The 16,995-nt window shown below is 38.6% G+C and overlaps 1 protein-coding gene across 3 annotated transcripts in view; it reads left to right on the top strand.

Moving 5' to 3' along the window:
- Positions 1–16,995, top strand: part of PCSK5 (proprotein convertase subtilisin/kexin type 5) — a 225,291-nt gene that overhangs the window by 173,483 nt on the left and 34,813 nt on the right. For all 3 annotated transcript variants that reach the window (XM_085042105.1, XM_085042107.1, XM_085042106.1), the window contains exons 21-24: positions 9,902–10,004; positions 13,046–13,182; positions 15,093–15,290; positions 15,627–15,695. In XM_085042105.1, the coding sequence (XP_084898231.1) occupies positions 9,902–10,004; positions 13,046–13,182; positions 15,093–15,290; positions 15,627–15,695 (507 nt within the window). The remainder of the gene's footprint in view (positions 1–9,901; positions 10,005–13,045; positions 13,183–15,092; positions 15,291–15,626; positions 15,696–16,995) is intronic.

The raw sequence follows: 16,995 nt of genomic DNA, 5'->3' as shown, positions 1-16,995 counted from the left end.
CAGGGTATTTAATTTTATAACAGACTTTTTTTAGTGTAAGTGATGGAATTTATGATTGCAGAAATACCTGTTTTATGTGGAGTTCACCTTTTGTGTGGTAACAGAAGAGCCATGTCTGAACCCTAGTGGTTAAAAATGTTGACTTCCTCTGATCTCTAAGAGTTTATGATAGGTCTAATCTGTTGTGTGTTTACAACTAAAAAGCAAAATTTGTAACTGGCTATTGGCTCAGACAGTTAGGAAAGGAAGCTTTCATCTTCGCAGTCATACAGAGTGACCATGCACATGTGGTGTCTGCCAGTGCTCCCATCCAGGACACCTCAGATCACAGCCACAGAGTGCCCCTTGGCAACAGCAGCTCCTCTGTCCTTGCCAGGCCAAAAGGGTTCTGTGTGGCCTCATTTGTAACCCCTGCAGGCTGAGGTCCTTCACTGGCGTTAGCTGATGCTCTTGTTCATTTACCACTTAGTCCCACAGCCTGTGCAGAGAGCAAAATGGCAGCTTGTCCAAGAAGTCATATATTGAGATAGCATTTTAAGTACATTTGAGGCCGTGTAAAGAATTTCCAGAAAAAAATCCCACCACTTTTCCACCTTAGACATGTCGTTGTCACTGACCTGTTTTCAAAACAAGGAGTTAGTCATCATTCTCACAGTTTCCCTATCAGTCCCCAAAAGCAAGCATATGTGGGATAGCACATTCTTAGCAATTGTTTGTTGAGTGCTGTATGAAGAGCTGCTTGTTTCAGCTCCCACCTCACCTTCATCTTCCAGATGAGCAGACAGGTTAGCATATGTCTGAGTTTTAGGCTGAAAACCAGAACTTTTATTTGTCATGCCTTAATAGCTGTTGGCAGACACAAGCAAAATTTGTAAGCAGCCTGTAGCTAGTACTTGTACTACAGGATCACTGCAGCAACAGGATTGCAGCTGAAAGAAACTAGTTTGTTCCCAGCTGCAGAGTTTTCTTAGGTGATTGATCCTTCCTCTCTGATTCAACAATGGGTAGTTTGGAGTGTTCAGTATTTGACAGTGCTGATGACATGCAGAATGGATACAGACCTTTTCAGAAGGATGAGAAGCTACTAAGTATGAACAAAACAGTATTTTTGCCTGTGTTGGGAAAGACTGTTGGGAAATCAGTTTAAATCTGTTCATTGCTTTCATTTTGTTTATACCACAAGTCAAAAAGCAATGACAAATTGAAGATGCCATTGTAGTTGGAGCATGGTATTTTCCAATTCATATTTCTGTAGGAGAATCCTTGATTTGCTCGCAAACTGGACACATATTTAGACTTTTCCTGTACTAAAAGTCTCAGAGGTTTTTTAATAAAGACAGCTATGGTGAAAAAAAGAAAGAAAAAAAATCATACATGCTAAAAATTTTACCGTGCCCCAAAGGTGCATAACATCATGCCTGTTTTGAGGGGATGTCATTTTATGTTTCCATTTCTGTATTGGAGTTCCGGCCTTACTCCTTTTTTAGTTGCAGATCTCCACCTCAGCCACTCACCAGTACTGTAGGATCAGATGCCAGAACAGGTCAGTGGAAACCTTACACTTCTGACCAGTAGCTCTTGTGGCTCCTGGCTTAGCCCCTGCCTGCACACCCACCTGTATCCACTGGCACTCCCTGCCTCTTTCTGGGGAGGCTTTGCAAACTTCTCTGTGAAGCACACTGTTTTCTAGTAAAGATTTCCCTGTGAGACTTTAGGCTACTCCAGCTTCTACTGTGATTGTATCTTTCCAATGTCATGTCAAGTTCCTCAGCAATCCTTGCAACTGAATTTGTTGTGTGATAGCAGGCTGCTGCTTGTTCCACATTAGATAATGTGATTGTCAGATAGTGAGAGGTTTGACAGAGGAATGAGAAAACCTATATGCAGAAGCACTAGAGCTATCTACCCATCACTAAATACAAGTTACAACTGTTAATGACCAAGTTAATCCTCTTAATAGCCATCCGTTATTTTTAATGAGTATATTTAATGAACTGAATGATTGTAAGAAGGCCTATTATAAATTCAACATTCCTGTAAATACATGTAAGAGATTGTTTGTATGAGTCAAAGCTTTTTATTTGCAGTGCAACTCACTGAACAATAACTTATCTATGATCCATTACAATGCCTTATATTTATACTGGATATGCCATTGTCCTTCATTGGTGCAGAATGAACCAAAAAAAGTTCTGCCATTAGATGTTTGTGCAAGATATTTTAAGCAAGCATTAAAAAAGTTTTACAGCATACAGAGAAAAGTCCTAGTCGAGTTTTCATCAAAAAGAAACTGATACACAACAACTTGCATGACCTTGCTCAGGATAGGGAGTTTCAATAAGTGAAAAAAAAGGGGGTTGATGAGTATTTTCTGTAGCAGGAAAAAACCCCCATTTCTGTTTGACGTAATTTGAATTACATGTCTTATTTAAACTATTATGGGAGATTTCTATTTTTTATTGAAATAGATGAATGTCTTGTTATTTACTACTACCTGTCATGATACTCTGCTGGGGCTTAAATCCTCTTCATTAGAAAGAACTAAAGAGTTGTGAGTGGAGAGTCCCTAAGAACAAACTAAGGCTCTGAACTTCAGTATTGCATCCAACCAATGGAAGTGCAACCAACACCCACATTTCCATCACTGGTTCCACACCAGTGAGCACAGAGGATTTGGATCTGTCAAAGGCCTCCGACATTCTGTGATGTCTCAGAGCACAGTAACATGAGGTCTTGCTAAAAAAAACTGTTCTGAAATCCTCAGGATAAAGCCAGAGAGACTGCAATAATGTTCACCTGCTGTGCAAGTATAGCAGACATCACCACAGAGTTAAGAGCAGAGCTATGGTTGAAGTTATCCTGGAGGACTTCCTTTCTGAATTAAAAAGCAATTTAAAAGGCATAAAAACTGAGACCATTTCCTCTTCTAGAATGGGAATTGTAGTCAAAGGAAAACATACTATGGGGAGGAAGTTCTGAGAATTTTTAAAAAATAGTCCCAGTAAGTAACAAATGCGGCCTCTTTGCACTGCACCGAAGGCTGGTCTATTTTGGTTTTGGCAGCAAATACAGGAGCAGCTCATGTATTTGCTGCCAAAGATGACCAAGGAAGATTAGAATGACCCTTGTACAGCCATCTGTTAGTTTTTCTGAGTGTTTGGGGGATGGATTTGCTGAAGGTCTTCTGGGAAACCAGCAACACTTTTCAAAGCAAAAAATACTCCATCACAAAACACTGTAGAAAGCAATGAGGTGATTAACCACCCATTTTTTGAATCAGCCTGGGGGTGAGAAGCCAGAACACTGACAAGCAGTGAGTACTTGTTTACCCAAGGAGAATTAATGGCTCTATCATGCAAATTCAATAGTAACACTGAATGTTCACTAGAAGCATGACTAATGTGATTTAATTATAATTCAGATAATACTGCATAACTTCTCCATTTACAATTGTCCTTGGCCTGCCCTCCTGATGCCTACAGATGTTCTCTGAAATGTGGGTTGGAAGGAAAGCCTAGCACCTGGTTGCCAATCCCCACAGATAAGGTTGCTGTCATCTATAGTGCTCATGACTATTTTAATAGACCATTCTATGCAATGCCACTGCATAAAACCCAAAAATAAATATTCATTCCCCAATAAAGTAGCCCCTTTTCTTACTAGAAGAGCAAGGCTGTACCAAAATGAAGTTGTGAAAATGTTGGCCTTGCTGTGACTGCCTTTAGCACAGCCTCTATGAACACTTTCAATGCCAAGGCTGAAAGGAGGATTCAAAATGAGCTCCCATTGCCAAACAGTGTCACAAAGACACTCTTTCCAGCTATATATTAATTAGAAGAGCTGTATCATTTACTCATTTCTACACCTTCAACATGGAATATGTGATTGTTAAAGGGAATGAAATTTGTAATCATGAAAAAAAAAATCACTGTTCTGATCCAGAGGTGCTTATAGCTGAGATCACGAACCAGGGAAGATTTTAAGCAAGGGAAAAACAGTGGTGTAAGTGTGTTGAGGAGGTTGAACAGTTACAGATGGGAATAAAATTTAGACCTTCATACCACTCATTAAAAGATTTAAGTTGATCTGCTCCTTATTTCCAAGGAGGATCTTGCATCTTTTTGGCCTTAATAGTTTCTTTCAGGCTTTAATATGTCTTGATCTCTGCAAATTAAACAGAAATTGCATTTGATTAACAGTACAAATCTATGTTGCTACATCTTGTTGAGACAATAGTTGGCCTGCTAAAATCTGCCCAGTTATCAGCAGATCTCTGTTCTTAACCTGATTAAGTTGAAGATGTCCAGTACAAGCAGTCTGTGCAAGAGTCTCTCAGCTTAAGATGGGTGAAATACTGAAATACTGCCCCAAAACATCCAGCTCTTCCCACTTCAGGTTTATGTCTATTCAAATCAGACTACAGAGATCCTGCCATGGTCAGGGAAGGCTCTGTATGTACAAGGTACATACTGCTTGCTATATAATAGAGGAGAGAGACACGCTGGGTTACCTTGGTTGCCTTTCATGTGTGTTTTCCTCCAGCATTGAATGATTTTCTCTTTAATGTACTCCATTTGCTAATAGCATCAGCTTTACTCAAAGCATACTGTCAGCTTCCACGTTTGTTTTTTTTGTATTTCACAAGCAGCTACCTAGCTTTCCAAAGCAGTACTACCAGCACTATTAGATAATTTTCAGCAGGGTTCAGGTGTCTCTGTTCCCCTGCCCTTTAGAAGATTCTTACCTACAGATTTTCATGAAGAATGGGCGGCTTGACAATGTAAAAGAGGAATATATCCAATTGGAAAGCTCAAGTAATAGGCTAAAGCATATTTTTTTCCATTGCAAGTGTAACATTTTGCGAATGCTGTAGTATTTAGATACAGATCCATAGAGATTGTTCCATTTCCCTTCCACCTTTGTTGTGGGCCTGTCAAATTTCAGGCTCCAGGTGAGCAGCAGAATACTTTGCCAGGCTCTGGCATAGGTCCTCACACAGGCAAGTGAGAAGCCATGAACCCTGCCAGCTTTTGCTTCCAGGCATCTGCATAATTAATACAAACAGAGTTTTAAAGCAAATTTTTTAAATGCCTCAAAAAATCATAGAAATTGAGATTTCAAGGCGATATTTAAAATGCTAAGAAATGTCCTTCTGGGGTCTGTTTATACCCCCTAAGTACCACTGAGGGGTCTGGCTCTTCAATGGGTTTCTAACAATTGTATTAATACTATGTAGAAATGGGGGGAGAAGTACACATTATAAAGGGAAAGGAAAATCCCTTTGTGTTAGAAATAAATAACCAGCTTTGGCTAATGTGAATGTTTTTATTCTACAGGGAAAAGCATAGAGGGCTGTGTAAGATAGAAGAGTCTGATAAAGGCAATTTCCTCACTCCTGACTGTCATGATTACAGCTAACCTGAGTCTCTCTGTGTGATCTCACCTAATCCTGCAACAAAGGGTCTTTTCATTCTAAAAGCATTATATCACACTCAGCACACAGCTGTCCAGGGAAGAGATGTTCAATCCCTTTCAAGGTTCTGCTGTGCCCCTTGGCAGAAGAGGGAGATTTAGTGGCTTAGGAATCAATATCCTATTTTCAGCTTTCTCATTTGTCACTGCCTAGAGCACTTTTGAAAAGAGGACTTCCAATCCTGAATCCCTCTCATCACCTCAGATCATAATTACCAAAAGTTTTGTCCATGAAGAGTAACTTCTTTGTCCCTTCTGCACATCTAAACAGGGAGACAGAAATTTGGTCATTGTGTAATTAGAAGGAGACTGAAAACCAAAGCTAGACAAATAATTGGAAACCAGATGCAATTTTTGTACAGCTGCCAAATCTGAGGGTAAAGGAAATGTCTTCATCTTGGAAATGTTACAACATGGACATTATGGCAAGATTTCTTTCAGGGAGCTGTAGTCTATCAGACACTGAGACCTTGGGCTAAGAAAAGGAGTAACTTTAAAAAGAATCCTCAGGGTGAATTTACATGGATTGTAATATGCAAGTTAGTTTCAGTTATGTACTTAAGCTTTTTGAATAAATGTTTCTTCAGAGAACTCAAGGAGCTGATCCCACAAGCCAGACAAAATAAATGTGTCACGGCCAAACATGAGAAAAAGCAGAGAGCTCCCTAAGACCAACTTATTTCAGTTCTTGCAGCTGATGGATGAAAAGCAATTCTGAGCAGTTTTTGTTTATCTGCTTTGTCAAACCTTTATAATCTGCAAGATTCCATATAAAAAACCCAAGTATGAAATCCATATTCAGATTCCCATTGAACTAAGCAAGCCAAATGGAAGCAATAAGATGATTTTTTACATTGATTTTAAGGAAAAGAGATTGTGGCAATGCCATTGAAGATAAAGAGAATTTTAAAATTAGATAAAGTGATGTTTTTATCCAAAGAAGTGAGGAAGTGACACATGATTTGCAGTGACTAAGTCTCACAAAGGGACAAGAGAAAAAGATTTATGACAGCCAGTACATGCAAGTCCATACATCCATACATAACTGACAAGGATATTCACACCCCCATCTAACTGATCTCCTGAAATACCATGTGCTGTCAATGAATGGCACAGGTTTTGGAAGGCAAGAGAGAACAAGTGACAAAGTACACTGGATGCTGGTTATGCAAAGACATAGAATGACTTGGCAACTGTGACAGTGCACCAGACTGGGACTCAGGAGAGACAGCTTCTAGTTTGCCATTGCAAACTAATTTGATTACCTTATTGCAGCTTAGGTTTCTACCTCCTTAATGGCAGATAAGAGCTCTTATCTCATTTAAAAATGCATCATATGAGCTGATAGGAACTGAGCATTAAGTGTAGGGGTTTTGTATGCCAATAAAGGCACAGCCTGAAAGCTGATGTGGCCCAAATGTGGAGTTAAACATTCTTAACTATGGACATAAAAATTATACATTAAAATCTTCCCATTGTGCAGAATCATGTCTCTTAACATATCATTATTTCTACAATATCTCCAGTTCCTTTTTTTTGAACAAAGTGACAAATGTTTTTAAACCAGGTGACAAGGTAACATAATTGACACATAATGATAAATATGAAATGATCCAAAGTAACTGATGATCATTGCCTTTTTGCAAGCTAAGGGAAGACACATTGCTGAGAGTATTCCTCTATTAAGTATGTTGGACAGATAAAGAATTTTAATACACAAAAAGAGAAAAAAATAGGGTTGAGGCTTTGGCAGCCTGTATTTATCTAGTGAGATTTGTAAAGAAATACATTGCTCACAAGGAATTCTGGCAGATGGTTCAACTGCCCTGTGGAATAGTTTAAAAATCTTCCTTTTTGAATTTCAGTGTTAACTCTTCGAATATCCAGCAAAAACTATTTTGTTAACCTGTCAGATCTGCAGTTCTAGATGTGATTTGCAATTCAGAGGGCCCAGCATGTAAGTATTTTCTTGTGCACATTCTTGTAATAGTATTCTTTAAAATGCTTCAGTTCAGAGCCACAGAACTGGTCTCCTGGCACTATTCCAATAACAGCTGAAATGAATTACACCACTTCCAATGAAAGGCGTAACACAGAAATAACTAAAACCTTTAAAAACTAAGCACTTCTACCACATGGGAAGGATTTAATCAGGCATAGCTGAGGTGTATGAATTAGTAGCTCAGGTACAGTGGATAAGCCCACAGGATAACATGCAAATAGTGTGGGCAAATAAAGTGAGAGACTAGAGAAACATAAAAGTTTTCTAATACATATCACTATACAATATCAGAAAAGCAGTTATGTAATAAAGTCACCTTAACAGATTTCTGAGTGATGTAAAAAGAATACTATAAAACACTGAAGCACAAGACGTGCAACAATAAATCTTTCCAGATACTGCATTTTTTCATGGTTGTATTATTGTCCAAATACGTGCATCTGTGTGTGTGTCTGTGTATATATATATATTATAGATGTATGTGTATATGTATCAAATTTGCCTTAGTTTCAGCCAGGACAGGGTTAATTTTTTATACTGGGAAGGGGGCATGCAAGGGATTACATAAATGCATGGAAATAGATACACAGATATGTAGAGATATAGATATAGATGCATACAAAATGCTTTCTGGATAATAAGAACTATAAAAATGTGTGAACATGTATGCATACAAAGACTTTTGTTTCCCTGATCTCATAATGAGACTCTTCATTTTCTCCCAGTTCTAAAGTTTTTCCCAGCTAGCACTGATCCCAGAACAACCTCTGAGGAGCACTGTCTTCATGGTTTATGCGGTCCTGTCACTGGCTTTTGGCTTGCCTTTTACTTTTTTCTTCTCTTCAGAAGACACACAAAGAATTACAAAATGAAAATTATATCTTTGCCTACATTTTGGGTACTGTAGGTTTCACCCACAGTTGGCTAGGTGTTCCAGTCAGGTTGCCTTTATAGCTATACTGTTCCCATCCCCTTAAACATGTAAAAAGTCTTAGCTCATATCTCATACCAGAGGTTTCAATTATTATAAAATTTGTTAATACAGTTTTATATGTAAAAACACAACAGTTGAAAACACAACGGACAGAGAACATAATTTGCAGTATTTTAGAAAATTTTTCTTTCCTGCATAATTTTAAATTGGTACAAGTGGTTGCTTATATGGTGCCTTTGCTCTTCAAACGTAAGGAACTCATTGCAAGTGAGAGCCAAACCCAAGTCATTCCATATTTGTATTTTGATTCCTAAAGTTCACTATATTTGCCAGATCTGGATTTTCCAGCGGCAATGCAAGTGGAAAGAGTTGCTTGATATTGAAGTATCCATAGAAACTGCAGGTTTTATGTATTATATAGGACTTTTTTGCCCAGCCTCTTCCATTACTCAAGAACGAAGGAACAGCCAATTCCCTAAATATATAGACTCAGTTACAATAAATTTTCCCAAAACAAACTGACATAAAAGACCCAATCCTGAGCTTTATAAAACTGTGTGATATGTCAATTCACTGCACACAGATAAAGAATTCACACTAACTACCAAATTACTATTTCTGCCCTAAGAGTTATCAAGCATGCAGCTTACAACTTCGTACCATTGTTTGAAATAATATTCAGTAGATAAAGAAGCAAACTTTGGACTTCAGCAGCACATTAGTACTCCTGTATTCATGACCTGGAACTGTTTATATCTTTATCTCAGTTTTAAGGTAGAACTCCACGTAAAATAATTTTTTTTCAAGTCCAAATATGCACTTTGGCACCAATCTTTGATCCAGCATAGGTGAAAGCCTAGATCTTTTGGGTAGGAAGTCTTCCATCAGCAGTTTGGAAGGGAGACAAAATATGCTATGGCTAGAGTTTTGGGAAGCACCAACAGGTCTCTGGCTGATGGAAGGTTGCTCCAGTCCATCTCCTCAAGTGACATATCCACACCCATGACAGCAAACCCTTCCTGCTGCAGCTTGCAATCAGGCTCACATTTCAGCAGCACCAAAAGTCATTACACAGTGAATACTCCTCAGCAGCACTAGTTTTGATGTAACTTGTGAATCTTAAGAGTCTCATTACTTCAACTGATGCAAAATAAATAACATTAACAAAAACAACAAAAATCACTCTTTGTCAAATTCACATGGAGAAGAAAAAATTATTAAACAAACAAGCAAACAAACAAAATTATAATGACTAGAAACTAATAAGTCTGGGTATCCTAGTTCCCCAAGGGACCCAGTGGTTGTTTCTTGATGCCACAGGGAAATGTGCTAGTTTCAGTAATTAAAAATAGATGCAATTCCCTTTTGTCATTATATTTTCCAGCCTGGAAAGCTTGGTGCTTTTTTTTTTTTCTTTTCTTTTTTTTTCTTTTTTTTTTTTTTTTTAATTGTGAGATGATGATCTGAAATAAACCTCTTTTTTTTTCTACCAGGGGAATATCTTGATGATTCCCAAGAATGCCAGTTGTGTGACACTTCCTGTCAGAAATGCATTGGACCTGAGTCAGACAACTGCATCAGCTGCCCACTCACAAGGTAATTGTATCCTAGCACAGTGCAGTATAAAGATCTCACATCATCATCTGGAGAAGTGGCTGTATTGTATTTAGCATTAGCTTGCAGAGACTAAGGAAGCAAGAACTGTTTAGAGCAAAAAAAATCCAGAACACTTGAGAAAACAATTTTTATGTAAACAAGAGAGTTGGCTACACAAGCAGTTTATGTTTAGCAGCATGATTCCCACAGATAAAGAAAAATTCCTTTTTATATGTAAAATAGACTTTCTTTCATTGTCATCTTTTCTAAATCATAATTGCTGGAATCACTACTGACACTTTTAATGACAAGAATCTGGGGCATCTGTAGCTGTGCACAGCCCCAGAGCTTGGCACAAGGCATGAATATGCATGCTGAGGTTAATTTGGGGAGACATTCATAGCACCTCAATGTCATTCCCTAACTGAGGTGTTATGACTTAGGCTGATCTTTCTAACCTGTCATGAGGGGTGAACAGAACTAGAAAGAAGCTTTTCCACAGGACTTTGCAAATCAGAGGTTTATGTTTAGGTCATCTCACACCTAATCCAGGAGACTCAGGGTTTCAAACACACATCCTACCCATAGCTATGTTCTCACACAAATATCTCTGGTTCTGTGGCATTGGAGTGTGTTGTAGCCAGCTGACATTTCCACTGCTATGAAAACAGGATCAGATCTTCTAAGGCATGGAAAAAAAATCCCTAAGCAATTCTACTGTTTGCCCTGAAAAATCTATTACATGACTATGCCATTGAAAGACATACCAGGACCAATGGAGTCCAAACAAATTTGTAAGCAAGGAAACATTATTAAATTGTGTTACATCGTAAATGAGAGCAGAGGAAATCTGGGTAGAATTTTGGACTGTAGAGTGGATTTCTCTGATTTACAATGGCATTTAAATTAGATTGTCTCTTCCTTCCTTGCAACCTATGTTGTGAGGTTAACACAGGGATATTTACAAAGCAAAAAAAGGAACCAAGCATCATTATGTGAAACCACCAAGGTCTTTGCAGTAATGAGGTCTCTGTGATCATTTGGAAGGATGCTGCAACCCCTGTTTATAAATTCTCTAACAATTTTTAATTTTTCTGTCTAAGGTTTCAAAAAGCTTTCTGAGAGCCTTCCTCACATTATGAAAGCTGCTACAAAAAAGTAATATTAAATGGAACAGTCTGTAGTAAAAGAAATAATAATAAAGAAAAACCTTGCACAGAGGCTAAAGAGTTCCTTATGGATATTCAGCATAGATGCCAATTTATTTCATAATAAAATCACTGTCAGATCATTTGATAAATGAAAATACTGCTACCTGTTCATTTTTGTTTTATTTTGTTGGTTTTGGTTCTTTTAAAGAGAAAAAGATGGAATTGTAGTTTTTTATCCAGACAAATTGGTTATCACAAAATTTCTTTTCCAGCTGTTTACAGTTTTAACTAAAGGTAGTGACAAGATCTGACCAGGTGTTTCCCATTAGGGGTAACATAACAAAGAGCAAGAAAAATGTGCTTTACCACTATGTGAGCTGCTTGTAAGGATGTCTATCATTGGAGCTAGCACATGTACTTGAATTAGTAATGTTTGCATGCCATATAAGCATAGTCCAGCTACCTCCAGTACCTCTGTCACATTTCTTCTTTTCTTTCAGAATAAATCTGAAAATTATCATAGTAACTCAAAATTTATGAAGACTTATTGCAGATATTCTCCAATGCCATTTGTTGACTCCAGGACAACATGCACTGTGTTAATATAATGAAAGCCTTTTGTTGCCTAGGTGTACTCAGAGTCTGTGCTAACAGCCAAAATGATGCTCAACTTCTCTACTAACTGAATCCCAAGTCCTCAGATACCAAAGTGGTCAAAGCAGTTGAGCATGGAGGATTACATTCTCTCCTTTCTTATTTTCTTATGAGCAAAACCACTGTCAATATCTAGCTAGCTTGCTGTATATTCTTTAATAGTCCATGAATAATGCATAAATTGAAGCATTTATCTTTTTTTCCCAAGCAGACTAAACCAGCAGACATTAAGCAGCAGTGAAAAATGGACCATAAGTTTTCATCACACAAAAGGATTCTTTAGGAAATATTAAATTATCCAGCAAAAGGAGAACATTCAGCAGCCAAACTGCTACATACTTACAGACAGATACATGACCTGGTTCCAGTCAGGATAGAGTTAATTTCTGCAGTAGTCAGGAGGGGCATGGCTAGGGCTTGGAGGTTATTCTATATTACCTCTCTGTTAGTTGCAGGTCTGGGGGAAGAGGGTCCCTTTCCAGGCCTGGCACAATCAGGTATTCCCAGGGGCTCCCTGCAGTGCAGTTGTGAGCCCTGGCACAGGAATTGTTCAGATGTTGTATGCTCTGTTATTGATACTGTTGATGTTACACATAATTTTCTTATTTCTTTACTGTTTCAAATAAATTGTTCTTATCTCAGCCTGTGATCTTTACCTTTTGTACATCCAATTCTCCTCTCCATCCCCAGCAGAGGAGGGGGAGGGAGGACAGACAGTTGAACATGGTTTGGAGTGTTTCAGTCGGAAAACTAAATCAGTAAATACCATTCCTAAGTCACGACAGCATGTAAGTCTAAAAATACAACTCCTAAAGGCAAATATTCAGATAGATATTTGACTAATTGTATAAGATTGTACTACTGATGCCATAGTACTTTTCAAAGGCAATCTGAAAAGTAAAACAAATGGGTTATTCCTTCACAGAGAAAGAAGAATTATTGTTTTTCTTTTTCAGACACATGGGGCCACTGCAGGGATTGTGGTATAAGGACACCTTATATCACAATCACCAAAAATATTTCAGAGAAAAATAATCTTTGAAGCCTAAGATTCAGGTTCAAAACACTTTTCATATGGTAAATACTATTAATAAGTTCAGGAAAGTGAAGCATTAAAGTTCAAAGACTTGGAAATAGAGTGAGAGAAGAGTATATCAAGTTTCTTTTTAGTTTCCTTTTGGTTTAAAGACCAAGTGGTAGCTAAATTTGTAATTATGCCTCTGTCTTCTTTAAAAGAGTCTTTGATGATGGCTACTGTGTTGTACAATGCCCCAGAGGAAAGTTTGAATTCAAACAGCAATGTCATTTGTGCCATCATACCTGCCTGGACTGCAGTGGAAGTGAACCTAACAAATGCACCAGTTGTGGAACAGGTAAGTAAGAATTATTTTTGCCAGATTTTTTCCCCTCCCTTGGCCTCCAGATTCCCTTTTCCCTCAGCTCTCAGGGCCAGTTGTTAGATCCAATAAAATGAGTAGTGATTTTATTACCAATCTGCATCATAATCTTCTTGTGACTCTGAAGGGAATTGGACCTCAATACATATATTTTTTTTTAAGTACAAGAAAACAAAACTCTGTATTGTCCTTGCAACTTAATGCATTTCCCTTGGTGTATTTTCAATACTAGCTGTGTTAACAGAAACAGAAACAAGAAAAAAAAGAAGGGACAGAAAACCTACACAGCCTGCCTCTGGAATGGAAAGCTTCATACATGCCTCCTCCACCCACTGCACAGGATGTGCTACACTGAAATGGAGCCAGTTTGCTCGAGCAGGCAGGGAGCCAGGCTGCTTTCCTCAGCATCTCTCTGGGAGAGGCTGAGGAACAAGCATGGTGGGTTCCACTGGAGATTGCTGCATCCCTACAGCTGAACAAACAGGGTTTGCAAGGAGAGGCTTATCACCAACGCACATTTTTACAGATCTTAGGTTAAGAGGAGGGCTAACATAGTTAATTTTGTGGGAATTCCAAAAAGTGACTCTTAGCCTTTTGAAAGCCTGTTTTAAAAAATATTTCTTATTGTCTCTCTAACATCTGATGAGCAAAGAACCCGAGGCTGTTACCTGCAAGAATGTGTCACTTGTCTGAACTGTCCTTGGAAAAGAGTATTTACGATTTAACTCACAATAAAGAGTGATTTTTTTGTGAACTGTCTTCTGAGAATGCACAATGGATTGGCAGCCTTTTTCGTTTCAGCTGCTACTTCCATTTCAGGCCTAATTAACAGTGGCCCAGACTTTATTTAGTAATAGGTGTCTAGATTACAAGAAAACACTAAAATGGCTGCATTAACTAGTCATACTGATGATGAGATTGACATTCTCACTTTGGAAAAAGTGACTCAGTAGATGAAGTTTTCAAAGGGTACTTCAGGTCTAATGTGAGAGCAAGTTTGTATAATTGTTTCCCAAAGTCTCTGCATTATGGTGTACAGCAAGACAAATTTCTGTATTTCTGTGAATCAAGAAATTAAGACACTGATGACTCGCACCCTAAGAGGCAGGAAAATTAAAGTTTTGTGAATGAAAAGTAAAATAAGTGGAACTCAACTTCTGCTATGGTGCAGCATTATTGCCTATTATAGCTACTTTCTCTGCATTTTCAAAAATAACTTATGATAAGCAAATTCTTGCTCAACAGTTAAGGCAACTAAATACACTTAGCACTGTTATATGTGTAATTTATACTGTATGGTAACTGATTAGAAAACTCCCCATGTTGCAGTACACAAAGTTACAGGTGTTTTCACAGGCTTCATTCAGAAGGATTTGGAGCAGGAGACCTCCCTGTTCTCATGCACTGAGGAATGCTAGTGCTTCCATAGCAAATAGCTGCACATCTGCTATTTAAATTCAGATCTCGATGGCTCCACTAGGATGAGGATTACAGTTTAATCATCTACAGTCACAGATTGATCCTTTCCAAAGGGGAAGTGGGCCACTTTTGCTTTCCTAATAATAATTGTACATTTGCATGTACAGTGCATTACAAATATTTGTTTGCCCTCTGTGAGGGAACTCAGTGATGGAAAAATCTTGATCTTTGTTTTATTAGATTGATGGATATAAAGAGTAATTGTGCACTAGCATGACATTTATGCCATAAATCTCCAAGAACGTGAAAAGTTTGAGGTCCTGAAAGTTTTATACATCACATCTGGTGTAAAACTGTAAAATCTAGCAGTCATTGTCTCAACTGCAGCACTGGAACTTCATAAAGCTCCTTCTCACACTGCGAATGCCCTCTGTGGCTGACAACTTTTTCCCATTTTTGCCACACAGACAGGAGAGGCACGGAACATTTCCTGTACCATGGGGAGTGCAGAGACAGCTGTCCTCCGGGTTACTACCACACAGAGCACACCTGTGTGCCTTGCCCTGGCCACTGCGAGCTGTGCCTGAACTCCAGCCACTGCAAAAGGTGTTCCAGAGGCTACTACCTTACTCAAAATGTGTGTCAGAAGCATAGCTGTAGAGAAGGTAAGCCTTCAGGAGGAGACAACTAATATTCTGTTCAATTTGTTATAGAAATCTGCTTAAGCATATTAAAAAATGTTTTCAAAGGCACAAAACACCTGACCCCGAGGTCCTTAGGCTCCAGCTCTGATCCTCTTCTAATATCATGTTATTGTTAAATACAAGTGCTTTCCTCAAATTGAGTGGGAACAAGAACAAATGAGAAAACAAATTTCCATGAGCCTTTCTCCTTTTTTTGATTTGAATCAAGTTTATTTCCAGGAGCCTTGCTGAGTGCCTCCAAATGTTGCCCTTGCATTATCTAGAATTAACCCAAAATTGGTGATTTGCAAAACACAGGTGAAGTGGAAGATCCTGACTCTGAAGACTGCATACCATGTTCAGGTGGATGCCAGAACTGCAAACAGGGTAAATATTCCCTTTATCAACCTTACTGTTATTCTTAAGGTGGGGAAATTTAGTTCCCCTCACTCTTGTCATTTGTTTAAATGCATGTAGCTGAGCAATTTGTCATTGTTCAGATGGTTTCTCACCAAGTAAATTATATTCCATACTATATTTATTTTTAAATAAATTCCTAAAATCTATATGCAGCATGAATAAGAATAACTTTTTGTTAATTTAGCTATTAAAATTTGCAGCACTTCTATTTTTTCCTGTTTGAATGCCACACTCAAGCTGAAAGATTTACTGACTTTTTGACATAAGGACAATCTTTAATTTTCATTCAAGAGCAAGTTGTTGCAATAACAGTGTTATTGCCCTAAAAATTCCTTCTACCCATTCAAGGTTGTTGTAAACTAATCCATCGATCCATGTGCAGCTCGTTTGGCATTCCTGTGAAACAGAAAAGGAAGGAAATATGCTCAGTCAAAAATGTAACCAGTGGTGCTAACTAAAAAGGGGTCTGAGCTTCAGGTGGAATCTCAACTTCTCCATCACAAAGTGCTTGCCACGTAGCTGTTGCAGCTTCCCTACTGTTTCAGGGGCTTCCCCTCCAACCAGAATATCCACAGAAAGTTCATAAGGTGTCAGCAAGTGCCATGTGTGCAATCATGGGTGAATGCTCTGTGTCCCGCAGGAGGGTGTGCCACTCTCTTCCAAGCAAGCATGGATTCTGCTTTGTCATGTTCCAGAAGCTAAATCCTTGGATGTAAAGACATGCCCCTTCAATAAAACACATATCTCTCACATTCAGGGCTGCCATCCACGGCTGGGACACTTTCTGAACCTGAGTGACCAGTTCTGCAAAATTTGGAACAGCACAGTGCTGGCATGCCATTGTCTGCAACAAGCTGTAAACCACAACTGCCTCTCCAGCTCTTTCTCTGGCTGTACTAACTGGCATTCCTAACTTTCGTGAGGATTTCCATCACATAATCCCTTCTTTCTGCCAGTTGCCCAATCTAATACATGATACCATAAAAAACACCCTGTGATGCTGCTGACCAGTCATCCCATGTGAATTCAGCCAAGCCTAAGGCTTTCCTCTGTCACTACAACTGCCCCTGTCAATACTGTGGAATGAAGAGGTGGTTTTAACATGAATACAACTACACTGTGGTCTTCTTTTGTATGGTGCATTATCCAGATTCATGGCAGCTGTCTGCTTGGTGGAGGGGAGGAGAAGAGAAGTTAAGGGGGAGTATATGTTTCAATACCTATCTTTGTTGATGCTATCAGATGTTGCTTCCCCGTGCTAATATTT

The sequence above is a fragment of the Lichenostomus cassidix genome, chromosome Z (genome assembly GCF_008360975.1).
Source record: "Lichenostomus cassidix isolate B80296 chromosome Z, HeHo_3.0, whole genome shotgun sequence".
Lineage (NCBI taxonomy): Eukaryota > Metazoa > Chordata > Aves > Passeriformes > Meliphagidae > Lichenostomus > Lichenostomus cassidix.
Note: the sequence above shows the minus strand (reverse complement) of the source record. Positions and strands in the feature narration are given on the sequence as shown.